Here is an 18,091-nt window from a genome sequence, read left to right on the forward strand (position 1 = left end):
CCACCATACACAGCCTCCCCGAAGGCTCTTACTAATGACCTGTCTGAGGAGCCATCTGCTTTTGTGTAAGGCACTCGAAAAGGCAGCTGTGTATATAGCCTATAGTACTCAGGTCATGTACATGTATGGCAGGTTGTTGGCAGGTGCTCCAGGGAGCTCAATGATTTGTGAAGGGACTCTTTGTGCTGTAAGCAATCAGAGAGGAACGTCTTAACTCACTAGCCAATGTTTCAGCTGAGTTGCAGTCCTACTAAAAGGCATCAGAATGCTTTTTTTGCTGGGACAATGTTTCCTGTTTCTCATAGTACTTGTTTATTTAAGTTGTAATGATGGTTCTACTTTCCATTATTGCCTTTAATCAGTTATCTCTTTATACTGTAACTGAACTAGTGAGATGTCAAACATCAAACAAGTGCAATACCATGACGTAGTATGACAGCTAATATTAGCATATACTAACCCGATTTTGGGACAACAGTGACTCTGCTTCCTGCCAGCATCAACCCATCTCTGGACTGAAACTAAACCTGTAGCTGTCAAGACTCTACCACGCTAAGAACTCCCAGTCCTGGCTTCATGGCTAACCGAGCTAACTGCAGTTTGCAGTTAGCATAATTCAAGACAGGCTAATCTATCTGTCCATTAGGAAACTCTGTAAATCAGCGGGAATTGAGGCAAAGCAGCCGTAGGGCATCAGGGGACAAACTAGAAAACATTTAAACCATAAGATATTATCCAGTTTTACCCAAATCAATTTATTTCCATAGAGCAGTATGCACTTCCCTTGGGAAATTCTACTACCCTCACAAGAGTTACATAGTGTGAGAAACTGCCTTTGGGGCCCAGAGTGGGAATAACAGAGACACCATTCTCCTTCTAGCATCAAAACAAAATTGAGGGTGTCATTTTGAAGGTTAATCAGCTGCATTCAGTTGCTTTACTCTAAAAACTGGAATACATAAAAGGTACTGCCTAACCAACTGACTACTATGGTTAATCTTTCACATGTGCAGCAGTTTTTTGGTTTATAACTGATTTTGATTTGGCTCAAAAGTCGTTTTTATGGTCATTGAATGACTTCCTTTATCTCCGGCTTCTCACATGATCTCACATGATCTTTTCTCATCTTGCTGAATGATTGGCTAAAAAACAATATCTTTTTTTTTTTTTGCAGTTAAAGTTCCCCAAAGAACTACACACATTTCAGGACTATTAAAATCAAAACTATTTTAACCATACTGCATAACTGTAGTTATTATGTACAGTTAGTATACACAATTGGTCCTAATGCTATCCATTTGAAGTGTTTTGCAACAAACCTGCTTGTGTATGTAATTAGTCTTCCCTGCAGGAAGCCAAAATCACTAGTGGAGCCTGTTGTGTCCGAGAATGGGAATATGCTGAGCCATCTGCAGTATCATGCCTGCTCTATGTAGGAGTGTGCCTCCTTCTCAAGTAGAGGGAGTATGTTTTCTCACACAGACAGACACACACCCAGTAGGCATGTGTGCACTCGTGCATCACAGGTAGCACACTGTCTCTTTGTTGCAACCTCATGCACTACCCAGGCACACAGTGAGGCTTATACGATATCATTCATGGCATGATTTCATTCTTTGAGGTGATTAAATTACAATTGTTCGTTTGTTTGGTATGTGTTATATCCAGCAGGTTTTGCGTTACAAGTCGTTCTAAGACTACTACAAACAGGGTAACTAAATGATAGAAATGCATTTTCTTTGTTTGCTTTTGTCTCTATGGCAGCATTGACAAACACTCATATGACTGAAGAACATCTAAGCAGTCTAATTTGACTGTCTGATCTCCCATCCCTTACTTACCATTCTTCTACCACATACTGTATCTTTTTCACATCTAAATCATTAAATCAGCGTCAATTAAATCCAGATCAAGGAACTCGGCCAGGAGGCATCTTTATGTCACTGATACTCTGACATTCAACATAAATAATTGAAACAATCCAGAAGTCACGTTTTTCACAAACTCCTTCTGATCATGTGGTCAGTTTGCCTAGGCTAAAATAACAACAGCAGTAGCATACAGTTGTGGCATTTATGTGTAAATAGAAAGTTATCTTAAGGTGATTTACATTTGGGCCTCTCTTATACTGAAATATGTACTCAATATTTTGTTGTGACAACCTGTATATGTACATATTTATCATGTAACTCCACAAGGATCATATTTGCGTACATTCTTTATGAGCATGCACTTAGAAATGATGAGTAGTTACTCATTGTAATGTGTTTTGCTTGTGTTGAAATACAGCCTGCCTAAAGATGTTTAATTTCAGAAAAGGTAATGCATTCCACATGTTCAAAATTAGGCATACATTCTGATCTGCTCACCAAATATGGTTCCTAGATGACTTTGAAATGTGATTTAACATTGTGTTTGAGGTAACACAATGTGGACTTCAAGCAGCCTTCACATTCCTTCCCAATTTGGCCGGTTACATCTCTTATAATCATGCCGGTGACAAACCTGTCAAAGCAAGCTGCCATAAATGGAGATTTCAAATTGGTATGCACTGCTGACTTACTGAGTTTAACTACTGTACAGCATTCTTATGTCACGCACGGTTTATTTTGTGAACCATGAATGTAAATACTAAGATACAGTAGCGGGATTTGCAAGCAAGCCTGTGATCAACTCACTGAAAGTGTTTCAGGCTGATGAGGCCATCATGGTACAAAGTGCCTGTCAATGAAAACTGCCAATGTCCAATTTTTTTTTTTTAATAACTACATCTCCAGCACTTCATCACTTTAACTGCAGGACACTCTGTGTGACGGAGCTGATTACGTCATGGAAAGACAGTCACTAAATGTACAGTTTCCTTGCCTGTTTGTCGGCGATGTGTCATGAGGAGAAAGACAATTTATGAACAAAACTCTGTAATGACAAGCATCTGCCCAAGTTAGAAGCTAAATCAAATTCTCCTAGGGGACATAATAAAGCTAGATAAATGATTAAAGAGTGCCATTTATTCATTCAGGGCATACTTTGCATTGTAAACTCCTTTTTAACTGAGAGTATAGTCCCCACAATACTGACTGGATCCTTGCCCTACTGATTGATTATGATGGTCATAAACAAAATAAATTAGGTGCATGCAAGGATTCCTCCTGCATGACGCAAGCCAAACATATTTTCTAGTTTATTTCTGTCATTCAGCCAAACATGGAAGGCCAGAAAGAAAATGGGAGAGCAGAGGAAAGAGCAGTTGAGAATGGATAGACAAAGAGAGCGACAGAGAGTGTGAAGGGTGTGACCTTAATCCCAAGTGGGAAAGAAAGAAACTCACACTAACTGAGACATGCACACAGACACACATCTGGTCCATCCAGTTTCTACTTTGTATCGCACATGAAAAGTATGTTATACAAACAGAGAGCTGGCGTACCACTCTATACCCTCATGGAGTCAGCACTCCAGTTGGTTGATTAGTTGCTCAGTGGTCTGTCGTTAGTATATTAAGGGTGTGTTTGGTTGTTCGGTTCGGTTTATGCTTAAACTCATTCATGAGTCATTCCTGCTTTCAGTGTCATCAACAGTCTCTTTGTAGATGCAGAAATGTGGGAGAAATGACCGTGCCCTTTCTATTTGAATTTGTTATCACATTAATCAGTCACACCTGTATATTTGCACAGGGAAATGTTTCAATGACACCATCACACACAAAATCAAGGGCAAACATTACTGCACACTGCAGAATCATGCAGATTATGCATGATGCCTATGTTCCTTACCCTGCATGCAAGTCACTACATGTTACTCCCGCTTGCCAAGGAGGAGGACACTGTTCCAGATAAAGGCAGCCAGGTAGCTGGAGAGGGAACAGATTCTGTTACTGACACCCTGGCTCTGTCCAAAAAGCCTGCAGCTGAGGCTTTGCTTTCTATCTCATCAAAGAACAATGAACCGCAACAAGGTTATTGGAGGAACTTGTGTCAAGTAGGTGACAAGGCAGCTGTCCCAACCAGTGGCATAGCTAGGCCTATTCAAGGTGGGCTTCAGCCCACCTAAAATGTTTTAAAGCCCACCCAAATGAACATTTTGAAATTAATTTTGAAAAAGGGCATTCACGTGTCATGCCCCTTTTTGAAGAATAAAGTTCTTGAAATGAATATATTTCACTTAATTGTCATTGGTTAAGGTATTTTTTATACTTTGATTGATTGATATATTTTTCATATTAGTGTTGAGAGTTGTGCCCCCTCCCCTTACCAAGACCACAAAGTTCTATTAGATCTAGCATCTTAATTTCGCTCTCAAAGTGCACCAGATGCATGCAACTCACTTTAAAATATTAAAACAATTCTGCCTGGTGGAGCATGCCCCCGGACCCCCTTAGAGGATGTGAAGGCTAGGTAACATGGACCTGGTTGAAGAATATATTGACTACACAACCAGCACAAAACACTAAGGGGGTGTAGTGGCTTTGCTCAGCGCAAAACTCCCAGACTTACTTATCCACCATCATGCCATCTGAGTTATTGTACTACCATGCAGGTGCCCCCCCCCCCCCCCACACACACACCTTAAAAAAGAGGCCCCAAAAATGTTTTAGTGCTCGCATTAGCACGCACACAGCTCCACCCACCCAAACTTGAAAACCTAGCTACGCCCTTGGTCCCAAAGTTTACTGTATCCCAAAGCATTACACCATAAGAAGAACCTGTTTGGTAGAATACAGTGGGTGGAAACTAGACGTGTAGACATACACTTTTGCATAAATAGTTTACTGACTTCGTCATAAACTGAATAGTTTTACTTTGCAACTTTGGTGCACTGCCCTCATGTGGTCACAGCATTGTGAGCAAATACATTTAAACACAATTTGTTTGATTAAGAGAGAGGGAGAGAGATCGAGGGAGGGGAGGAGAGAGAGTGAGGAAGTGTGGGAACATTGGGAACATGTTTAAAGAGAGCAGTAGGCCTATTTCTGTCTCCCATTGCCCACATTAAATGTCGAAAAGAAGGTGTTTTGTCTGGGGCGCAATGGTGACCCACATCCTATATCTACACCACACCCCCCGAAGCGTCTCATTACGTCAGACTCCATAATGGCCCTGGAGATCAGATATATGTTTTTCCTTAAATTACATCAAATGATCTGGGTATTTAACGTTAAATGTGTCAGTGCAGCTCTACATGCCAAGAGATGTGGGAACTTCCTCTGGATTTCGAAATGCCTCATTTTATTCTATCAGCGGGAGCCAGCTTCATCTAGGCTGCCTCCATCCCTTGTTCCACAGGAGGGTTAGTGCTTAAGAACATTTGCATATCAAATATATGAATGCATTTCATAATCCAAAACACTATTAAATTATTGCTGTGTTGTTGTGTAAAACTCCTGAAAAACACACATTCCCTTAGTAGAGATCATTTTGCAAAACATTTCGAGATACATTTTGAATAACGACCCCTACAAAATATGGTACGCCCCACACCCCGCCGTTAGCCGTTGTTGTATCCTATGCTAGTGAACAGATATGTTGCGATACTAGCTAGCTACACACTAGCATTAAAGCCACGAAAAGATGCCCATTCACGGGATTAAAACAATAAAACAAACAACGAGAAGTCTGGGAAAACTTTGCCAAACTGTGCCCAAACACTATTAGACTACAACCCGAATCACTTCCCTTCAGTTTGGAGTGTGTTAGCATTGTTTTATCTCAGCACTATTGGACGCGTTTTTTTCTTCTGGAGGAGTCCAGTCTGATGAATTCACCGAAAAAAGACGGAGATGATGATGTGCCCGTTAAAGACCCGGTAAAATACGGCGAATTGGTCATTTTGGGGTAAGTCTGTTAAAACCTAAACTGATAGTAAAATCGAAAAGGACGGAGAATAGGTCCAGCGGAAAATGAACGTTTACATGTAGCGGCACCATCAGCACAATACACCAACAGATGACGTGTGAGTTAGCGTTTAATCCACTTTCCCTAACAATATAACCTCTTATTAGTCGTTTTTTGGACAGTTAACTAATCATAGTAACACATTTGAGCTCATTTTTTGCACATTGCCGTATACCGTCTGTCTATGGCTATGTAGTTGTGTTACAAACTAACTTTATGTCACAATTGCAAGCATATTCTCTGTAACTACGTCGCCGTGTTGTTTCCACACTATGGGTGATGCGTTTGAGTGTAAAAGGTGCAACATTTAGCTTTAGCCATAGCACATAAGGCTACTACGGATGTAGCTGTTTTTCATCAATGGTTGTAGTGTGGGTAAGCAGCAGCGCTGGATTGCTCAGCCTGAAAATCCCAATGATGTCATACTATGCTGGATCTGGGCTTGCTAAAAGTAGCTCTGGGGATGATATCATTGTCTGAAAAATACATGAATCTTGCGAATATTATTAAGTCATAAAGTCTCTTTTATTACTAATTAATAAAGCCAGATGACCACTCATGGCAAGGGAGGAGGAGGAGGAGACAAGCCCCTCGACATCCCCAGCACACACTAGACAGGATGTGCTGATGACAGCCACCAGCTTCCACAGCATTTCCACCCTTACAGCTTCACACTGTGCAGGGTCTGCAGGGACCAGAAATGCCACAACATACACAGTCATATCCAGGCTTACACAGGCCTTCTTCTTGCCCTGCGGAGCTTCCTGTGTATGCCAAAGATAACTGACCTAATGGCCTATCGCTTCCCCTCTGGCTGAACATGGAGTGAGGAGGCTGTAGCCCGCCTGCATAAGAATACTGATTAGTCGTCCTCGTCGTCATCTGACTCTTTGAACACAGCGGTCCTTTTACATCCTCCAGACCAGAATAAGGAATTGATAGTTTAATGCCTAATTTGAGGTTTGGGGCATGCAACTTAAACACTGTCCTGCTATGCGGTGTGCGCTGCAATGCTTAATGTGCCTCGCTGATGGTTGAAAATGCATTTATATTGGCTCCCTTTAACACAGTGATGGAGGTTTGAGTTGATCTTATTCTGTGAAAGTGAAGGCCACAGGATTGCAGGCTATTATGGATATCTGTGGTTTTTAGCAAGGGCTGAGTGGTATGAAAACCATAGATTTTGCACTTTGCTATTGCTTTTTTGGTTATGTTACATAATGTATAATGTTTAAAATGTCACATTCTGGTTACAGCAACAGATACACTATTAACAAAAATGTAAACCCATATCCCGGTCAGCTGGATTTCATATGGTTCGGACCCACCAGTTCCTCTTTCCCCAAACACAGCAAGTTACTCTTAACATTTGGTGTCAGGCTGTCCTTCAACTACTTCCTGTCAGATGTCAGATTTTTCTGGCCTGTTTTATGCAACTGTGGTTCAACTCTGCATATGTCAGCCTTGATTACCCATGCCCTGTGTGGTCGATGTCACTGCAGACCTTGTGATCTTTGCAGTGGCTGTCTGCCATCGCTCGTTACCTTACTTAGCCTGGACACCGTGTACAGTGCTGCACTATCCCCCCAGCAACTCACTCTTAACCCACTCCAATAACTACCTCCTCTCGTTCTCTGATTATCTCCTGAGCACATTTTTATCTCACCCGTAACACCTCTTAACACAGTCTGTGTCGCATTCCTCCATGTCTTGCCCAGTTCCCTGTCTTGCCAGCCTCCCAGTGTTTTGCTGAGTGCTGAGTTTCTCAGCAGCAGGCCTCCTTGGTGGCTACGAAAATAAACTGTGTCGAGGGGCAGAAGGAGTGAATATTTCATATTGTGCTTTATGATGTGCGCACATGCGTGATGGAGAACGGAACTGCCCAGGCAAATGTTACCACGTGGAGCTGCTCCTACAGTGGCTTTCACCCCTAAACCCTCTCTTCTCTCAGCCCCCTCTCTCCATTATGTCTCCCTACAGCCTGTTTTTGCTTCATTTCATTCATTTGGATTTAGTTTCCCATCTGTACTTCTCATAATAGCTTCTGACTTCTTTTCTGTCTCTGTTTCTGTCAAGACGCTTACCTTTTCTCTTTCTATAAGCTGAATATCTCTCCTGTGCCCTCTTATCCTCGACCCCTTTAATGCTTCTGCCTTTTAACTGGACCCCTCAGAATCCCAGTCCTCATGTTCTTCTTTTCCTGACCCAGACCTTTTCTTCTCAGCCTGGGTTAAGTTTAAACTGACAGGCAAGGCCATACGGAGAGCAGGTAGCAATGAGGCATCTACTGTGATTATCACAGGTTATTGTGGCCTGTTTGAAGTATTTTCTGGCTAAAATACAGAATCCTCTCTCAAACATCTGCCCTGATCTGGCATTAGGGTTGTTTCTTACCGAAAAGGAATTTGGGTCCTGCGATCCATTGAGATATATAGCTAATTAAACATGCATAATGTCAACAAACCTACAGGCACACAGCTGACCAACAAAAAAAAACAATTAAAAAGTCTTCCAAATACAATTATGAACTCAAATTTAGTAACTCAAATAAAAGAGAAGAGAGGTTAATATAAGCAAATGTGCAATCCATTGTGAGTTCCACTTTGCTTTTGCCATTACTCAGGTCTGAAGTGTGGATGATTGGATTTGTATTCCCTGCCATATAAGCTTCTATATTATCTGGTTAAATTTGGTCAGAAAAAAAGTAATTTTTCAAAAAATGTCTTAAGAAAAGGTCAAAGTAAAAGGTAAAGATTGGAATCTTGAACTTCAATTTAGTTTCCGAATGGATGATAAACAAGCGAAAGAAAAGTAGGTGCTGTTTGTGACAATGCTGTATGTTGGCAATGGCGGCACATTGTACTTCTACATACATGTGTTTCTTACCTCCTATAGAGATGGCCAATCTTTAAACCTAGCTGTTATGTGCTCTATCATCAAGACACATACTTTTGCCAGTGTGAAAGATTTCTCTGTGTATTCAAAGACTGATTCTACACTAAAAACAAACTCCCTTACTCGCGCTTTATCCAAACCAAAGTTTTTAATAGTTATTGGTTATTTAGTCATGATCATTTTACTTATCATTTAAAAAATGTGAAACTCTGTCACAAATAACAAATACCTACTGTCGTTTACATGATCCACCAGTGACATGTTAAAACTCTTAACGCAGTCGAATAGCTTTACAAAATAATTCTTACAATTCTTAAAGAAGACTAAGAAGTATACTCTTTCATTTGAAAAGCTCTGACCATCAGCATTTTAATTTGAAGCACTAAGTATTTAATGAATTTACTAAATTGGCATTGATTAATTTTCTTATGAGAGACTGCTTGATGAATCAATCCTAGTTTCAGCATTGTTGTACAAACACTGTCCGAGCAGTCTGTGGTTTCTCCAGCCCACACTGTGAGGCCACTGTGAGACGGATCAGAAGAACAGATGTCCTCTGATCTGATCAAGTCTGAAGGCATGTAAAGTCTGCTATTGTCCCTCAAAGTCTTCTCACCCGCTGGGTGTCCTCTCATTGGTTTTTAAAAAGGACCTTGCCCTGTTGATTAGCGAAAAAGCCTTAAACCAGAATACTTGCTTCTCCGTGAACTCAAACTTTAAAAAGAACGTTCTACACCTTCTTTAGAAAAATAGTACAATGTCATAATCATGTCAGCACCATTAAAAAAAAAAAAGGTTTCAGCATCGGGCTTCACTTATTTCCATTAAAACATTAAAACTGACATCTTCTTCAAAGAAGGTTTGTAAATGAATTATAAAACTCTTGAGGTCTGGAATACATTATTTACCGCTCTTGTAGGAAGAATCTGAATTCTAAAGTCAGTTTATTTTAAAGGGGCCATATTAAGCTTATTTTTTAGGTTCAAATTTGTATGTTGTGCCTCTACTGTGACGTGTTTACATGCTTTAATGTTCAAAAAGCTCTTTATTCTTCTCATACTGCCTGTGCTGCAGCAGCTCTTTTCACCCTCTGAAACCAGAGCCCAGTCTGCTTTGATTGGTTAGCTGGCCGGCTCTGTTGTGATTGGTCAACCGCTTCAGGATGTCCTGTTTCTTAGCCTAACCCTGTACAATGTGTTGTGGCACTAGCCAATAGAAGAGCGAGTGTTACATAGTGATGCCACTAGTGTGTGGGGGAGCAACTCCTCCCTCTTAGTGGTATTGTGCCATGGTTTCGTGAATGATTGTGTGCTGCTGAAAGCCCTTTGCATTCTAAAACAAAGAAATCGAGGTGAGATGAAGAGTGAGCTCTGCTTCTGTAAACATGAGCCTCAAGTACAAGCTGAGTGAGAGAGATCAAGTGGTAGTTGTCCTTTTCATTGAGCTGTTCAGTAATCACGCATAGTTTTAGTGTACTGCTTCACAAAAGGATCTGCAGCCGTAAATATGCATAGAATCATTGGAGCCGGCACTCTGAATCCAGTTATTTTTTCTGGCACGTTGGCACCATCAGTGGCTTTTTATGTATAACTTTTTTCCCACGAGTAATAAAAGACCATAAATACAGTATGCAAACAATATATTTTTTTCCAGAATTATGCTTTCTCAATGAAGGTCGAGGAACTGGAATGAACACGTACAAGCTTGTCTCCTCTCAGATGAATTTGTTTTGTGTGTCCTTGCTGACCACTTTTCCATCTTTCTCCAGGTACAATGGCTCTCTACCGACCGGAGACCGCGGGCGCAGAAAGAGCCGCTTTGCTCTGTACCGAAGGGCCAAGGCCAACGGTGTCAAACCCAGCGCTGTGCACATCCTCAACACCCCACAGGACACTAAGGTAGGCATGTGTGTGTGTGTGTGTGTGTGTGTGTCATGTTTGTGTACTGTTTTATCAGTGTGTAACATCCTTCCTGTGACTCCCTTTTGTCTTTAATAAATGTCCTAGAGGAAGGATGACTAAGCGTGTGTGTGTGTGTGTGTGTGTGTGTGTGTGTGTGTGTGTGTGTGTGTGTGTGTGTGTGTGTGTGTGTGTGTGTGTGTGTGTGTGTGTGTGTGTGTGTGTGTGTGTGTGTGTGTGTGTGTGTGTGTGTGTGTGTGTGTGTGTGTGTGTGTTTATTTTATCACCATCATGTGATTTACACATGCTTCTGTCACATTTAAAAATAAAGTATGATGCTTTTATTTAATAATAAATAATAGAGGTACATCTCATTGTCTTTTAATTCATGACATAAGTGTGATTTGTGTTCTGTGATGAAATGAAAGATTTTTCCAGAAGATGAGTGTTCACCAACTCTGCTTTTTGCCATTGTTGTTGCAGGCTGTCCACAGCAGGGGGCAGCACAGTATCTCTTTCACGCTGTCCCGTAACCAGACAGTGGTGGTGGAGTACTGCCATGACAACAGCACAGACATGTTCCAGGTAAACGCCGAGGAAATCAAACAGGGTCAACAACGTCTCTTTGACAACTCCTAGTTTTGTGATCACGTGCAGGTTTCTCCTGAAATATGCTGTTATGTAATGCCATCAAAGGACTTTCTCCAGGAGGATGGTTATTTTGGTTCTGTTGGGACCTATTTTTAAACACAAAGTTTGCTCTTAGAATAGTATCACAGTATCACAGCTTATGTATTACGGTGATAAAACCCACGAGCGTGTGGGGAAGAAAATCCAAAAACACCATGACGCTAGTGTGAATCTCAAATGATGAATGACTTTGTAGTTAAATATACCAATAGTCTTTTGAAGAAAATCATTTGAAATGTAGTTGGTCTGATGAATAATGTCCAGAAATACCAATGAACTACAATGAACCCCTGTCTGTGCTTTCCCCCGCAGATTGGACGCTCCACAGAAAGTCCCATTGACTTTGTGGTGACAGACACCTCAGGAGGGGGGAAGGAGGGGGAGGACCCCTCCATCGCTCCCAGCACCATCTCACGCTTTGCCTGTAGAGTAGTGTGTGAACGCAACCCACCTTACACCGCACGAATCTACGCCGCCGGCTTTGACTCCTCCAAAAATATCTTCTTAGGGGTGAGAAGACGGATGATCTCAGGTTTCTGTGAAAATGTCAGTTTTTTCAAATCAGTTTTGAAGTGATTGAATATACTCTGATGTATTTGTGCCTTCACAGGAGAAAGCAACCAAATGGAAAAACCCTGATGGGCATATGGACGGCCTGACTACCAATGGGGTGCTGGTGATGCACCCAGAGGGGTTTCCAGAGGACCCTAAGCAGGGCCTGTGGAGGGAGATCTCCGTGTGCGGGGATGTCTACGCCCTGCGGGAGACACGCTCTGGACCCAGCCGGGGAAAACTAGTGAGGCACCGGTTTGGTTACCTTCTTCAGTAGTCTTCATTTTTGTCAGTAATTTAATTTATTGAGTCCTCTGTAAAAGGTCCTTGTAAGTCATTTTTAAAAATATTGTTTTGTCAATCTCAATCAATTAGTATATCATGTTTAGTTGACTGAAGGCAAGGCATTATTCCTCAGTCAAAAGAAGAACATAGTTATTTTTTAAATGATTTTAATCAATGATCACTTTTATTATTCTGGATTGTAGTCTTTATTTTATTTTCAAGTCAGGAAATCTTTATTTTAATCTGGTAAAAGTTAGTTTTTATATATATATAAAAAAAGACAATATTGCATGTTGATACAACCACCATTAAATTTAAATGGGGAGAAAAAGGTTTTAAATATTATTGTTCATAGTTTTCATTGCCAAAATGAACACACTCCATGTTGCTTTCGCCGTCATCCAGGCTGTGAGGTTACAACTATCTGATTATAAGCATGCGTGTGTCCATGCAGGCGGAGGGCGAGAGCAGTGCGTTACGTGACGGCTCTCTGGTGGACCTGTGTGGTGCCACCCTGCTGTGGCGTACCGGTGAGGGGCTCATGCGGGCCCCCACCCTCCGTCACCTGGAAGCCCTTCGCCAGGAGCTCAATGCGTCCCGGCCCCAGTGTCCTGTAGGCCTCAGCACACTGGCCTTCCCCAGCCTGCCACGCAGCCACAGGTGGGAGCCAAAGTATGTTTAAAAAATGCTCATTCTTTTCTATCCAGACGTTCATCTTGTTCGATCTCAAGTAACCTGTCTATAATCAAAAACCTCAATACTCGCTGTAATATGGGATTTCTTTATTGGATTGGATTTTATGCATATTGCAGGAAAAAAGGCTCACACATTTGATACTTACATGTTTTGTTCAGCAGCATAGGTTCCACATTTTAAGACCACTTTATGGTTGCAGTGTAAATGTAATCGGCAGAAGTAGAAAGCGAACATTTAAACGACATGAAGTTCTGCTGCGCGTTACCACTGCTAGCTAAAGTCAGACTCATTGTGAGGATGTCTGGTAGTCTAATTTAGCCATTTGTATCACCGCCTCTTTAATAACACATAGAAGCTTTGGAAAATCACGAGTAGGGTATTGTCTGACGTATTGTTTATCGTAAGATTGGAAAATCTTCTGAGCTAGCCTTCTTCCAGGCATCTAAATTTAAAAACAGTTGACCTCGGAAGTGCTTACATGCTAACTTATGTAGTTTAAATATAAATCACTGGTGTTCATACAAAGTCTCAAATACTCACATTGTTGGTGTTTTGCTTCAGCCTTGAAGAGCGTCAGCCCTGGGTCTACCTCACCTGCGGCCACGTCCACGGACGCCACGACTGGGGCCAGAGATCCGAGGGGGTGGAGATGCCAGGAGAGGGCGAGGTATCCACGACCCGGCGGGAATGTCCCCTGTGCAGGACGGTGGGTCCCTACGTGCCCCTGTGGCTGGGCTGTGAGCCCGCCGTGTACGTGGACGCTGGAGCTCCCACCCACGCTTTTGTGCCGTGCGGCCACGTCTGCTCGGAGAGGACAGCCAGGTACTGGGCCGAGACCCCGCTCCCCCACGGGACGCACGCCTTCAGACCCGTCTGCCCCTTCTGCTCCAGCGCACTAAGCACGCCCGGCTGGACGCGGCTTATCTTCCAGGGCCCCATCGACTAGCCGCCACTCTTTGGCAAACCACTAACACAGTAACACAAAGATGCCTGAGCTTCATTCTTGTTTCAAACGTCGGTCAGTGTTCAGTAGGGATGGGTAGTGGATCAGTAGTGCTGTTATTTTCAACAGCAAGTCTGTTTCTTGGTGTAACACTGTCCCGCTTTGTTACCGAATGCAGCTCAAAGCTAAATCCCTCCCCGTGTTCAACCTTTAATGCTTCTCGATTGGTGTAAGATCTTGAGAGTAGGTGGAAACAAACATGATGGAGTGATTGATAGGGTCACATGGATAGTGTTTACTCTTTCAGGGAAGATCTGCCGCTTTTCATTCCAACCAAACATTACACCTCCACTGCTTAGCTAACGGCAACAAGAGAGGATTCTCTTAACTAAAACTGTAGCTTACACGATGCTACTCTAACCCATTTCAAATGAATTCACCCCATGATGAAATGACCCACTAATCGTACACAAACAACCAGATCTCATCCTTTTTATTTGACTTTTTCAGAAGCCATGTATGACATGACACGTAGCTTTCTTGCACAGAAATAGGGAACAGCCTTTTTTACTCAGTTGATCTGCTGTGTCTTGCACGTCTGCAGTGCCTGTGTGTCCTTAACTCGGTGAAACGCCACCTCTTGCACTTCTTCTCGGCCTGACCTCTGACCACTTTCATCATTACTCACACTATATTGTAATGCTGCAACTCATAAAACAGTTTTAAACCGATCTGGTCTCAACAAAAACACCCTATTTTATAATATAATATTATATCATTTATACGTTTTTTATAGAGTTGGTTGCTGATTTCCCTGTCCCCTGAACATCCTGCTGATTTACATTCATAGCTGAATTGTGAGCAGGACATTTTAACCGCAAAGGTGAAGTCAGAAGCTTTTACTCATCATTTTAAGTTTTGAAAGTTTGATCAAGGGAAAATGATTAATCATCGTTAAAGGGAGTTTATGCAGTTTTTCATCTTTTGTCCTCGTGCATCTTTTAGTGTGAAATCTATGCAGGGGAATCCAATAAATGAGTCCCAGTGTGTAGTAAAAGGTTGGAATGAAAGCCTGCAGACTTCTCGTAAGGGAACTCCACAAGCTGTGTGATCGAACCACTCCAAGTTCTCCTCTTAAGGCCAGATCTTACCCCGATTACCAAGCAGAGCGAGGATAAGCACAGGGCTCGGATTGAAACCGGGTAAAAAGAAATCCACTCCATAACTCTCTACAGCAATAATAGCACTCCCATAGATAAGCTACATGTTGTGCTATGTTTAGCCAGGTGTGAGGTCGGCGGTCACTCTTGAACATGGCTGAAACGGTTTCCAGGTTAAGGGCTCAACCAGAGGCGTGTTCAATATCTCAAAGTGGTTTATTTCCAAATGTCGTGTGTGTGATGTAACCAAAGCACTAGAAATTAATGACGAGCAACTGAATCAGTGATTAAACATTTATTTCTAACTATATAAGTATGCTTTTAGGCTGCAGAAGTACACCGCAGCGTGATAAAAGAGCGCCTTTGTGATCATTTGAACACACTTCTGGTTACTGAACTATGCGTAAACAGGGTCCATGTTAGTACGGTGGAGAGTCAAAAAGGTTTGACCTGCATAACCTCAAAAGATAACATTTTGTTTTGTTTTGAAGAAGAACTATTTTGTTAGGAAATGGGGTGGGATTTATTTGGGGGAAGCGGGGGGGAATTCTTTTAGATGTTTAGTGTTAAAAAAAAAAACTATTTTTCTAACTGATATTGGGTTTTAGTTTAACCGTTGTTACTCAGTGTAAGCAAGTTCCGTATGTTTACGAATATTATCGTGTGGTAGATCTAGGAGAGCTTGTGAGTGAGAAAAACATTGCCAACACTGTGTCCAACAAACACACACTTATTAACACACCGCTACCATGAAAAAAACATTGCCCAGACAATGAATGTAGCCAAATACTCAGGCTATATTTAGCCTTCCCTGGTGCTCATATTGAATGGTCTATATTGTGATACTATTTTTGTAACTGAATATTATGGTGTAGCTTTGGTGGATTAGCTCGATGAGAAAAAAGTAAAGTCAGATAATTTCAATAATAGCCTCAAGTGTGGAAGATGTATAATTGATAATACACACTCACATGGAAAATTGTGTCTAGCTTGCATGTGCTGAACGTACACACACAGTATGAACACTACACGTACACTCACTTTGAACAACTTTGCACGGTTGATCACCAACCTGTTCTTCATGCTGAGAGCGTTTGTCGCAGACCAACATGTCTTCCGAGTCCTCGGCTGGTAAAACCTCAGAATTTCTGTTCTTTGTTTTTGGAAGACCTCTCTAAAAGAAAAGAAGAAAAAAAGCAAAGAGAGTTAAAAAAAAAAAAAATCCTCATACTTGATAGATGTGTGACGTTTGTGAATGAGACCTTATCCCACTTTGTACTACTATGCTAATATTTTCCACCAAACAAATCACTGCTGAAAGAAATCCGCTTGTTTTAATCTTGTATTCACACCAATCGGGGTATATTCAAAGCCAGATTTGATTTTCAAAATGCCGTGTGAAGTCTCGATACAAGATTTAAACTTGCTTTAGTGCGGTGGATAACTGACGTAGTGTTGATAATTACTGTAGCTCAGGATCAGTGATTTCAGATTCACAGCTTGCGAGGCCTGGTAGAAGACACTTTCAGTCATATCAGAGTAATCATCTAATGTAAAATGCCAAATTGTAGAGGGCATGCTGTGGTGTAGTGCCACAGATCTAGCATCAGTCACATACGGGTCTTTAAAAAAATAAAAAAGGGGTGGAGGCACGAACAGGCTAGGAAAACATCTCCATCAGCTGCCCTATTCTGAGCACGCCAAATCCAGTGAATCCTGCTTTCCAAGATAATATATACAACGATAAATGTAACACCATTGGCATGTGGATGGAGAACCGTTGCAGCACCCTCATTGGCTTCCACTTTATAATCTGATATATTTATTTTAGCTAATCTCGTGACCTTTGCTTTGTTTTAGTCTTCATTTGAACCCTCTTTGGGTTATAGGTGTCTTTATGCAATTTCCTCCTAAACATTTTTTTATTTCTAGTATCTGTGAATTTCTCAGTGTTTTAGGTTGTTTGATATCTCCAGTTAAGTAATTAGAAGTTGTTTTTTTTAATTACATTTCACTTGTCCTTCACACCAGATGGCAAAACCTCAACATCCTAACTCATCTTGCTATAGTTGAGTCAGTAGCTGACACGCAACATACAGCGTTTGAACCTCACCTCTAACAATGCATTCCTTTTAATACATCCGTGTTATGTACAGCTATTTTGTATTATTTTATATCATATTCTCCTGTAATCGTCGGGTGCACAGACAATCGCTATACACATGTCAATAAACCTGTTGAAAAGTTGAATTTGCTCTGTTTTTTGGCTTTTTTTTGTGTAACTTCTTCAGGGTTTTTTAATACTGTGGCTCAGCATAATGGTCAGATTGTGTTTATTACATCAAATACAGCTCATGCACCAGCAGATGGCGCTCTCTACCTGCGCTGTATGTGATGGCAGGGCACATACACTATGATAAGGTTGCTGTGAGTTTGCATCACCTCTTTAAATCAAGCATTTTAATGAGCAGGTTTGGCAGTCATTGTTCATCACCACGCAAATGTGAGAAGATGCCATAAATACCTGCAAAAATACAGAACGCTTCATTTAAAAAAGCACTTTAAAAAACAAAGATTTTGTCTTGTAATGAATGTTTTCTAAGAGAATCCTGAGTTGTGTTATTCAAACGTTTGTTCAGAAATGATTTCACTCCATGGGGAAGAAGATTGAAGCTTATTTCTTGGGTATCTTACTGCCACACTACATTTAATGATTTCCCAAGCATGGCTGAGAAAACAAAAAAGCTGAAACTCTGGAAAAAACTGTATAAAAGAAATACATTCTGATAGAAACTTTAATATTTTTTATATATAATATATTGTTATAAATGATACGTGTGTTGAGCTCTCAAAATAATTAGCAGCTTTTTCCAGTTTTAAATGAAATCAAATAGAATGACTTTGCTCTAGAAGGATGATGCTCATGTATATATTGTATATACAGATTCAGGAATAAAGATTCAGTAGAGGGTTTCTGGGAGCCAAACCTGATTGAGAAACTTTGATTTGCAGCATGTCCTTAATACTTGAAATGAGGGCAGCGTCCTTGTTACTTCCTGCAACTGTATTCATGTTTTCATT

At 41.2% G+C, this 18,091-nt stretch overlaps 1 protein-coding gene across 2 annotated transcripts; it reads left to right on the forward strand.

The window, feature by feature from the left end:
- Window positions 1-5,519: 5,519 nt before the first annotated feature.
- LOC134876908 (E3 ubiquitin-protein ligase pellino homolog 2) lies at window positions 5,520-17,260 on the forward strand. 2 transcript variants are annotated; one of them, XM_063902150.1, is made up of 7 exons: window positions 5,520-5,831; window positions 10,555-10,684; window positions 11,168-11,269; window positions 11,687-11,884; window positions 11,985-12,170; window positions 12,666-12,883; window positions 13,469-17,260. In XM_063902150.1, the coding sequence occupies exons 1-7, from the start codon at window positions 5,752-5,754 to the stop codon at window positions 13,851-13,853; spliced, it is 1,299 nt and encodes a 432-aa protein (XP_063758220.1). In that variant the 5' UTR covers window positions 5,520-5,751; the 3' UTR covers window positions 13,854-17,260. The 2 variants fall into 2 exon arrangements, with proteins under 2 accessions (XP_063758220.1, XP_063758221.1); XM_063902151.1 differs by having other exon boundaries at window positions 12,666-12,871.
- Window positions 17,261-18,091: the final 831 nt, after the last annotated feature.

Source organism: Eleginops maclovinus, chromosome 15 (genome assembly GCF_036324505.1).
Source record: "Eleginops maclovinus isolate JMC-PN-2008 ecotype Puerto Natales chromosome 15, JC_Emac_rtc_rv5, whole genome shotgun sequence".
NCBI classification, from domain to species: Eukaryota; Metazoa; Chordata; class Actinopteri; order Perciformes; family Eleginopidae; genus Eleginops; species Eleginops maclovinus.

Bases quoted from the DNA above. Each gene is read 5' to 3' on its own strand.
- LOC134876908 (XM_063902150.1), top strand. From the start codon at position 5,752: ATGAATTCACCGAAAAAAGACGGAGATGATGATGTGCCCGTTAAAGAC. The intron at 11,270-11,686 runs GTAAACGCCGAG...TTTCCCCCGCAG, and splicing joins ACAGCACAGACATGTTCCAG to ATTGGACGCTCCACAGAAAG. The intron at 12,884-13,468 runs GTATGTTTAAAA...GTTTTGCTTCAG, and splicing joins AGCCACAGGTGGGAGCCAAA to CCTTGAAGAGCGTCAGCCCT.